The sequence below is a fragment of the Micropterus salmoides genome, unplaced genomic scaffold (assembly GCF_014851395.1).
Source record: "Micropterus salmoides isolate LMB-PRFRI ecotype aquatic unplaced genomic scaffold, ASM1485139v1 Ms_hic_scaffold_245, whole genome shotgun sequence".
Lineage (NCBI taxonomy): Eukaryota > Metazoa > Chordata > Actinopteri > Centrarchiformes > Centrarchidae > Micropterus > Micropterus salmoides.
In genome coordinates, this window is record NW_024041651.1 from 18,537 (window position 1) to 29,060 (window position 10,524).

Below are 10,524 nucleotides of genomic sequence, written 5' to 3' on the forward strand. Positions count from 1 at the left end.
AATTCCTCCTCTATTTTGATTTCCGTCCAAATACCTAAAGATACATGTCACTGCCATCAGCCTCAACTGTACTTTATGTTTAGTGCTAATTAGAAAATGTTAGCATGCTAACATGCTAAACTAAATGGTGAACATGGTAAACATACATACTAAACATTAGAGTGTCAACATTGTCATTGCAAGCATGTTAGCATGCTGATGTTAGCATTTAGCTGAAATACATTTAGCATTTAGCCTAAATACAGTCTCACAGAGCTGTGAGGCTTGACACCTTCAATTTCAGGGAGACCATTTGAGGAAAATATACAAAATATCACAAAAATATACTGGGAAGCCTGCTACCGAATTGAGAATGTAGTTAAAGTGATAAAAAGAAAACCCATGAAGAACAGATTAATTTTATGACTTGCTGTGTTTTCAAAAGCTACAGTTATATGACTGTTACCAGGAGAAGCACAAGTATACACGAGTAATCTTTTACAAAGCCAGAGAGGTAGAGTGAAGGAAGGCACTCCTCTAATTCTGCAGTTCAGGGCATTTTTCTGTTTTGCTCCCTGCACTCCTCCCAGCTTCATCTCTGTCTCTCCCTAGTTTTCTCTGGCTTTGTACACCCGCTGCAGCCAAGCCTAAGCTGAAGGGACATTGAGCTGTATGTAAATCAATTTGGAACGCGTCCGTATGTGGAAATAGAATTAGACTTGTCAACCACACCTCTTTAGTTCCTCCTCTCTTCTTCATCTCTCTCTCCTTCTGTAGTAGTCTGCTCTTTTTTAAGTTAAGCGTACAGTACCATAAGTAGCAGCTATAGGAAGGCTTAGGGTTAGGCTCGTGGGGTTGAGGGGATTAAAAGAAATCACTGAAGTTAGCAGTCTTCAAAGGAAGCAGAGAGACTGCAAGAGGAGCCATATTTCTCTCAAATGGTTTCATGCTCAAGGGGCTTTGTGTAATGGTGAATTATTACATGAGGCACGGAGACACATATATGTAAATGAGGCTTGGCGCTTTAAATTTGCACAGAATATTGTACTCTCTGTGGATGCCTGAGAAAAGGATGATATTAAAACACTGATTCATGTAAACAACGGGTGACACATCCAGTTTCGGCTTCATCCATTATGCTTTTGTAGTGAGTCTGTGTCTGCTAGGTTTGATTTGTTCTTTTCAGATAAAACTCATCAAAACACGTCTTTTGGTTCAGCAACAACACTTGTATTTGCTATAAATTCCAGATATGAAAGAAAGTCATATCTGACAGGTTTGTTTTTTTATGCAGCATAGAAAGGAAGAGGGATTTTGTATGGTCCACTGTAATAAGTTTTTCTACTGTGTTCTTCTTTGTATGGTGCCTGCATTGTGCTAGTCAGAACTCTGGCCTTGCATTGATTGTTGTGTAAGATATATGTCAACAATCCACTTGTGTCAAGAGATGGAAAGGGAACAGGAACATATGTTCATCTGAGACATCAGGGAGCAAAGGGTTGAAAGGTCAACAAAGAATCCCAACCATGAACTTAAGTGGGTTTTCCAAATAGTAAGTCAATCTCCTAAATATGGTCAAACAATATAATCGCAGACAACATACTTGGCTCTGAAGGAAAGTGTAGAAAGCTATTCATCTGGCTTTTAGAAACAATCAATTATTCATGCTGTAAATTAATTTTCAGAGAAATTTAATTAATTCTGTGGAGCAGTTTGTAAGAGGCTGAGTAAAAGAGACGGAAGATTATTTTTTAAGACAAATAACATAATTTTCCGCCTCCCTGATGTGCTATTAAAGAGCCCCTCATTCATCACAATTAACCTGGGCGACTATTAGTGAATCGTTAATTAGATGTTAGACTGTGTCTAATGAATCGCAACACACACTTAGGAGCATTGAATCAATGGTTATTTACTTGAGCAATTATAAGTTTATAGTTTAGCATTTTTGAAAAAGAAACATACGGTATATAATAACGAGCAGTAAAATATCAAAAAGATGCTACAACTGCAGTTTTAGAATAAATTTACAGTTTGAGGCTGATACCATCATTTTCCTCATGTGGGGTTAAAAAAGAAAGTAATTTTGCACATCCATCAGGAGCTCTACATTTCTGTTCCATTCATCCATTTCACCACCTGTCTCGTATGACATACTCGAGAAAGACTGAAAGCAGCACTTGGAGAATTCACACAGGGTTTCTGGGGAGAACTGAGACAATTTTCAGACCAATTCAAATTGCATTTGATTGGCTGCGTGGCCCTCTTGACAAAAATGGGATGATGGAGTTGGGTTGTTGTTGCTAAGAAAGGAGGTGTAATCACAAATATGGAAGTATTCTGGTATTCAGAGAGAAACCTCTATTGCCGCGGTTTACCAGAAAAACATGACCGACACGTCTTAGGTGCAGCGAGGATGACATTTTCTATCGGCTCTCAATGAAAATGTCAAATTCAAATGTTTTTTTGAATGCACTCAGGAGAAAGTAAAACCAAGGCCTTTTTTTAAAGGTTGGTAGCCATTTCCAATAGCTCAGATTTATTTCTGTGTACTGGGACAGTAAAAAGGCAAAGAGGGAAACATTAGAGCAGTAGAGAAATGGAAACCATGGACATCTGATCATCAAGAGGGTCATTTTCAGACGTGTAAAATACACACAGCTTAAAGGTAACCAGCGAGGGCAGAAGAAACACACAGTAAACATTCATGGCCTCATAAACTCTGTGTACCCTTGCCAAGGAGTTGATTACAGGCAGAGTCCATCATGTAAAACCTGCAGCTTTAATACAAATGTGTCTCAGTACCAGGGGCTCACGCTGCCCTAAGCTGGCTCTCCAAACATGTCCTCAAAACATAGCACGGGAGCATTTGCTTGGAATTACCACTCACGTGACACAAATCCCATCTTTACTGCAAACATATTCTGCATTAGAGCATTTTGAATTTGCCCTCTTTTCAACAAAAACACCCCATAGTGTTGTGTTGGTGGAAGTGCCTGTATATCAGTGGCACTTTTTAAACAGTGCTTTTGCAAGTTAAGAGTAAAGACATGTGTTTGGGGATTTTCCATTAAGCGTGCGCTTCCCTCTGATGTGTCATCCATTTTTAATGATGGGCTCTTTAAAGTGATTACTGGCCGCTGGCTTATCAGATTTGGTTTAGAGCTTGCTAATGGCATGATAAGGCACATTAAAGCGATAATAAGTATTTAATGAAGTTAAATGTGGTCAGGCTCAAGCCACGGAGGATTCATCTTTTTTTAAGCAGGTCATAAAATATGAACTTTAAATGTACAGATGATACAGAAGAAGATATTAGATGGTCCTGAAGTATGAAAAAAAAAAAGTACAATGTTTGCTTAATTCACTCTCATCTAATTCTGGTTTGTGGTACATGCAAGCTGTGTGGGATGGCAGATCACTTGAATGATTCCCACTGTGATTTGGACAAACACTGCGTTCCAGTTTTGAAATCCTCTCCATCTCCTCTTCTGTCTTTATGAATCCCATGTTTTTTTGCAGAACAAAAGCCAATGTGTGATACTTTTCGGAAATGTTCTGTGTTGTGTTATGTACCTGACATGCAGACTTACACTGACATTTTTTCATTGAATTCACTTTAGGCCATGGTAGTTGTGTGTTTTTTTTATTTTTGGACAGGAATCTTAAATCATGTCACATACAGAGTTGAAGAAAAAACATCACTTTTCTGCATTTTTTGGACTTGCTGTTACCTTCTCTTGCTAGTACTCTGTCTCTTTCTCATACACACATTCACACACATCTTGAGATCATCCTGCCTGATGTTTGCGTGATTATGCATCTGCAAAAGATGGGTGTTCCTGCTGGTCCTTTGCCAATGCTTGGGGTGGGGCTCACTGTGTCCATCTGCTCATGGCCCTAGGAGGAAAACCTCCACACACACACAGACTACATTTAAAATATGTCCACATACATATGCACAGAAACACACATGCATAAAATAATTACCGCAGGGATTCAACTCAATCACGCTGAATGCCAGGGGATTCAAGGACACGTACAAATCACCTAGTAAATTCACAGAAAATCAAGTCTCTGCTAGCCCCAGAATACTAAACATTTCATCCACATTATCCCCCAAATCCTTACAAGCAACACAGAATCTACATAAAAAGTCAGCTAAGGTTTGAGTTTTCTAAGTAGTCTTAAAACGCAATAACCAATTCAGGTTTGCAGTGTTGAAAAAATACCAGGGTGTTTGATGTGTCTCTTTCTTCCTTTTTTGTTGTTGTTCTGTTCTTAGGGGTCTTTTTGCAAGCCATTACACTGAGACACATTACCTGGAGGATGGAAGTGCAGTCACCGGTGCTCACAACTTCACGGTACGGTGGCACTCAAGTGCTTTTGACATTTATGGTCGAGTTCACGTGCAGTCGCGCTGTAAAAGCAGACCCTTTAAAAGTGTTCACTTAAACAGATGTTTTCTTCCTAGGATCAGTATTATAGTTGATAATTTACATTATGTGTTAACTTAAACTCAACTTTAGGTTTAAAATTGGATTGTGTTTTATAGTTTTTGAATCACTAAAGTGTGACCCAGTGTGTATTTGAAAGCCTCTGGCTGTTGCTGTCTATCCTGTGGCCTACTTGATGATAAGCTGTGTTTTTATGCTTGGTGTTTTTCAGCCAACACTTCCATCAGGATTTTATTATGGAATCCCCTTTTAGCAGCTGATCTATTCACGACTACTTGTTTTATTGTGTGCGCTAGCTGTGTAAAGCAAAGTGCCTGCCACTCTTTGCGGAAATGAAGAAAAGATTGATGTTCATTTCAAATTTCAAGAAATAAAAATAACAATCTGTATTTATAGAGCACTTTTCAAAAGCCACATTACATAAAGTGCTTCACAAAGGCAGAAAAATAAAGCAGACACGTCATAAAATCACCAAGTACTTATCAAGGCCACTCACTGTAACACTTAAGTGGTTGAAGACAGTTTGTGGCTAACAAAAGAAAACCCTTGCAGAATTGATTCGTTATTGTACTGTATGATGAAGGTATTTTTACGGCGGTAAGTTTGGTAGAAGGAGGGTTTCACTGCTCAACAACAGGTAGGCATTTTTGTCAGCCAGTGTAGAGGAAGGCTATCATTTGTGTGGTGTTGCAAAAACTGTGGCTTTAAAAAGGGGTTCTCTCTCGTTCAACATAGTTAACATACTCATGCACTTTTGAGGCCAAGTTGGATTGAATTTATTGTTTAATTGAACTGCAGTGAGGACAGTTTGACAGGTCGCTTACAGCTCGGAGGAGAAATGTTTGATAATTCAGCAGTGACTGACAAGTCTATTTCTCGCAGTTATGCAAACAGCGTTTTGCACTCTCTCTCTCCCTCTTTAACACCTTTAATTTTGAGTGGGAGGATGTTACAAGCATTGCATCAGACTGTCAAATAGACCTACTGTATTGTCTTAGATAAGCCCCACACAGCTGCACACTTTCAGTACCTGCTGTCACTGAACTCAGCAGTCAGCCATGTGTTGAACAGGGATCAGTGGAAAGACATGTACTGTAAATAAGCTCCGCCAGTGTGTGAATTCCCGGATAAGACAAAAGAATCAGTGAAAGTATAATGACGCTGCTGCTCCTCTAGCATACAAGTCAACACCTAGAAAATAAACCTAAGCCGGAACGGTAAATCGAGATTAATTAACGCCTTAACAAATAGCAGCTTTGCATTGGGTCAGGAAACATTTTTCAAAGCCACAGAACTTTAATCTTTTGGTAGAGATCTCAAAGTTTCTAAAGATGCTATATCTGTCTGGCTGAATTTATGGGGAATAAAAAAGGACTGGGTTTAAATATTTCACTGAATTTAAACAGCATATAGCTTTAAAGAAGAGTCAGAACAAGCAGCATACATATAATACTGTCACACCGTGTGAAATAAAATGATTTTTCCAGCCATAAACCTTCTTAAGGGTAAATAAAACAGGAAAGCTGGGTATTAAGGGGCTAACCAAGATGTATTCCATCTCTGTTCTGCTTTTTGTAGCTTCAGGAAATCTTCTAAAAATGAGCGTATGACTAAATATTTAACTTTGAATGCATTTAGCTACTTTAAAAGTCACCGACACATTGAGGATAACTGAGGAAGACAATCACTATTGCTGCCTGATGTATTCTTCTATGAAAGGTGAAGTAATCTAGGTCAAGCATAGCCTAAGCACAGAGCCTTTGTAGCTGCTCTACTTTTATACTTAATGCTATGAATCTCATTCCATCACCACCTGGCTCAGTAACTTGTACTGTACAATAGAAATTGTTGGAAACCTCAAGTATTTCCACCCGGACTTAAATATTGGGGATGAGAAATGGTTAGCATAGTGACTAATGGCAGTTGATTTAAGAGGACTGGAGTTCTGCATGACACTAAATGGAGGTCTGTATTCCCTCTTAATGAGAATAACTTCCTCTGCTCTCCTTGTGCTCAGACAACAGTGTTTTCACTGTGTCTGAGGAACCTTAAATGTCCGCTTTTCCTTCTACTAGACTGCTCCAGTGGAGTAATGAAAGAAAAACAATTACCATATTACTGTCATTTTCCATCCGTGTCAGGTTTCCTGCTTCTCCCTTCAACTGTGTATGTTGCATTAAGTTAAAAAAAGGCCTGTTTGTATGTGGAAGGATAGGATGAAAGACTGTTCTGCAGAGCATGCCCATTTCAAAGAACATAACGGCATCAGCACAGTCGCCCCGTATCGTGTCTTCTTTTGCTCTTTGATGTCAGCTAAGAGCAGTGACAAGCAGTTGTTTTTTTTTTTTTTTTTAAATATAATACATTTTTAATTATATTACTCAGTGGTTGAAGCTGCCGTCTTTCCCGCTTTTTTTAATTGAACAATTTATCCCTTTTAGAATAACTGCTACTACCACGGTGAAGTGCAGGCGCACCCAAACTCTGATGTCACCCTCAGCACCTGCTCAGGCCTTCGGTAAGAAACATAACGATCATTTTGTTTTCAAGCAGCAGCTCAACACTGCCATTTAAGTGCTATCTGACACTGCAATGTTTATATTTACTTAAGTCACTCTGCACAGCAGCCCATCACTCTTAAGCCGTTAAAGCACGCTGTCGGTAAGTTGGTGTGTGACTCGCAGGAATAGGAGATAATGACACACCTCATCGTTTTTGTCCACAGAGGCATCCGGTAAATATCTCCACTCATTTTGGCAGTAACTAACTTATTGCTGTTACTAATGACCAACCACAATTGCAGGGTTTTCAAGAAAATGTATAGTTTGCCATGACAACCTTTTGATCAATGCTGCTAATGACAAAAAACGTTGTCAACAATTTCTGGAAATTATTATTGATCATCCGAAATGGGAGAGCAAGAATGCATATGCGTATGCATAAAAGAAGGCTGATGTATAGTAATACTGAACTCATTTGTGAATTTGAAAGAGATTTTGTGCATAAAGGCTTGTGTTTAGAAAGTCTGTGTAGCTTGGCCCCATTTCAAAAATAAATGTGTAAAAGTGGGCTTGTAGGAGCAGCTACCTCAGTTGTCGCATATGCCATTGGAGAGAGCCACATTCAGTCAAATTCCAGATTTGAGAGATTGGTTATGCTTTGAGGCTTTGTATTTCAAACTTCCACTACTGTCTCTGCAGAGGCTTCATTGCGCTTGAAAACAAGACATTTATCATTGAGCCGGTGTCTGGCAATGTCACCGGGGCCCACTTCATCTACCGAGTGGAAGAACTCGGACTGACCCCAGGAGCCTGTGGCCACGGCTTCAACATGTCCTCTGTTGCCCCTGAAAACAACATCCGAAGCCCCTTTCAATCCTTCCACACGAGGGTGAGATTAGTATGTTGTTTTTCTATTGCAAAGCTTGTGTTTGAACTGTGATATCCTTTAGTCTCTAAGATATATTGTCATCAATTTTAGCATTTTTTTGGTAGTTTTAATTATCAAATATTTCTGAAGGGTAAGACAAACATTCACTTGATGAATGATAAATGGGCGTTTGACCCAACAAACTGGCAAGCAGAATATTTTGGGTAAGTTCCCAGAAGGTGTTGCCTTGGGCTTGACACATTTTATCTGCTTTTAGAGCCCAAAGTCGAGGGCCCATGTAGGTTTGGCCAATGATTTACAGCATGGAGCAGGTGCAGCATCCATCTGCCTCTATTCCAAAGCATTAAAAACTCCCTTTGAGTCAGGAAGTGAAACTTACCAACATACAGTACTTAATGACCCCTGAGTAATATCTGGGCTTTGCGTTTTTAGGAAGAGCATCAGTTCTACCTCAACAGACAGGACACTGGGGAAAAACAGCTACCCAGGCTATTTCCAAAGTTAACAAAATTCACCTACCAGCTCCTCTATAGCTCACTATTTAACAATTTAAATCTTGTTTGTTTTATCCCTACAAAACAGAGATGTAAAAAAGACAATGTTTTTTTTACAGTGGGGGGTTATGCGACTCCAAGAAATAGTCCGATACATAACTTGTGTTTTTGTACGAATAGAATATTCGTACAAAACATGATACTGTGTGTTAATTGCTGATATATCATTTTGTTTCCATTAGAGTATAGCTAGCTGTCTACCCCTGTTTCTGGTGTTTGTGCTAAGTTAAGCTAACCAGTTGCTAGCTGTAGCTTCATATTTACCGTGTGGACTTAAGATTGGGAAAGCGAAAAGTATACTGAAATATTTTTCAGGTTAGCAGACTTTGAAGGGTTTTTAATTCAGGCCCACAGGAAGTTATAGTACATCAATAATGTGTCTGTGATATTTGCCAGTGCTTCAAATATAAAGTAGCCAGGAGGATCAAGTGAATAATAGTCAATTTTTTTTATAGCAAATCTCAAAACATTTCTAACATGCAGCATCTCTGTTTATACTTCAGCATAAAAGGCATGCTCAGAAGACAACCAAGTACGTTGAGCTGATCATTGTTGCAGACAACAGAGAGGTAACGCACCAACCTTGCTTCCATTCACAAATACAGTGTTTGAACCACAGAAAACAACACATTGAAAACACAGCAACCATTCATGGTATATGCAGAAAAGCAGGGTAAGCTGTAGTAACAGTAGAGCAGGTCCCACTGGGCTGCAGAATTAGGTCAGTGTGCAACAAGCAGTGTGGTCTTGTGGCAGTGGCTTGGTTTTGACGGGAAGTGCTGAACCATTCCCCAGCGGACCAGACAGGAAACAGGAAAAAGCAGTGTGGATACAGAAGAGTCTCCCATAAGCACTGACGAGCTGATTGTGGGGTTTCCTCCTGGCGGCCCTCTTCTAATGCCGCTGACCTGAATGGAAAGAATGGAAATGAAAAAAAAAGAATAGGGATAAGGTGGATACACAGTAGGGTGGAAATAGAAGGTCTGACTTTGCTGCAATTTGGATCCAAAGCTTTGCAGGCTGTCAGATCTGCCAATATACCTGCTCCCTGCGGCCGTGCCATCCGTCTCTCTAACACTAGGAGATTTTTCTAGATCCAGATGGTCACAGCTTGACAAGCTGCCTAACACAACAGTAAAACGTATTGCCTTTGCGGGTGTTCTGTGTTATTTCATACTTTTACTTCTAAAAAGGACTGTAACTACAGTATCATTTATGTCTTCATGCAACACAACTTCTTGTGGGTCTAAATGTTCCCATTTCTTCCTCTGTTTACATTGAATTTTGTTTCCAGTTTCAGAAACAGGGGAGGGATGTGGAGAAAGTGAAACAGAGACTGGCAGAGATAGCCAATTATGTGGACAAGGTAAAACCTCCTCTACCCTTTGCACAGGAGGGATAAATCACTTTTTTAAAATAGAAATATTGCTGGCGGCAGAGATTAATGGGATGACTGTGTGATATATTAATGTCCTACTAAAACAGCTGCTTTTAGTCTGTCTAAAAGGATCTATAGCTAGCAGATACAGTAGAGGTAGATGGATAAAAGACATACTCTGATTATGTGAAAAACATGATGCTGATGCACACGGGATGATTCAGGGCTAACATAGTGAAATCTAATGTATTTCAGTGGTAAAAGGTTCTGATAGTGTCACACATCTGAAGGTCTTTTGATCATTCATGTAATCTAAGCTCTCTAAATCTCCTGGCCTTTCTATCCACACTGACACTCTGCTTATCAACATGCTCCCCTTCAGTTCTACAGGGCCCTGGACATCCGGGTGGCACTGGTGGGTTTGGAGGTTTGGAGTGACTCTGATAAATGTCCCATCACCCAGGATCCCTTCACCACCCTGCACGAGTTCCTAGACTGGAGGAAAGTCAAACTGCTGCCCCAGAAACCTCACGACAATGCTCAGCTCATAAGGTAGAAATTATAATTTAACAGAAGAAACTGTGCCCGGAAATTAAAAAACAAATGTTCACAGTGGTACACCAAAACAGCTCCGTAAAGGGCAAGTAGCTACAAAGTTGCTTATGCTATCTTAACTTGGTAGGTAAACCTTATTAATGATTTGGACTGCAACTCGACGGTTAAATCAGTGTGCCGTATAAGCTAATTGCAGATAAATCGGTATCAG

The 10,524-nt window shown here is 39.7% G+C and overlaps 1 protein-coding gene across 1 annotated transcript in view; it reads left to right on the plus strand.

Annotated features, from left to right (window-relative positions):
* The window catches only part of LOC119918848 (disintegrin and metalloproteinase domain-containing protein 12-like), a gene marked incomplete at both ends in the record, with an annotated part of 28,386 nt that extends 18,076 nt beyond the window's left edge, over positions 1 to 10,310 (plus strand). Inside the window, 6 exons of the mRNA XM_038739511.1 lie at positions 4,265 to 4,343; positions 6,878 to 6,954; positions 7,637 to 7,826; positions 8,884 to 8,949; positions 9,675 to 9,746; positions 10,141 to 10,310. Coding sequence (XP_038595439.1) covers positions 4,265 to 4,343; positions 6,878 to 6,954; positions 7,637 to 7,826; positions 8,884 to 8,949; positions 9,675 to 9,746; positions 10,141 to 10,310 — 654 coding nt within the window. The remainder of the gene's footprint in view (positions 1 to 4,264; positions 4,344 to 6,877; positions 6,955 to 7,636; positions 7,827 to 8,883; positions 8,950 to 9,674; positions 9,747 to 10,140) is intronic.
* Between the last annotated feature and the right edge of the window lie 214 nt (positions 10,311 to 10,524).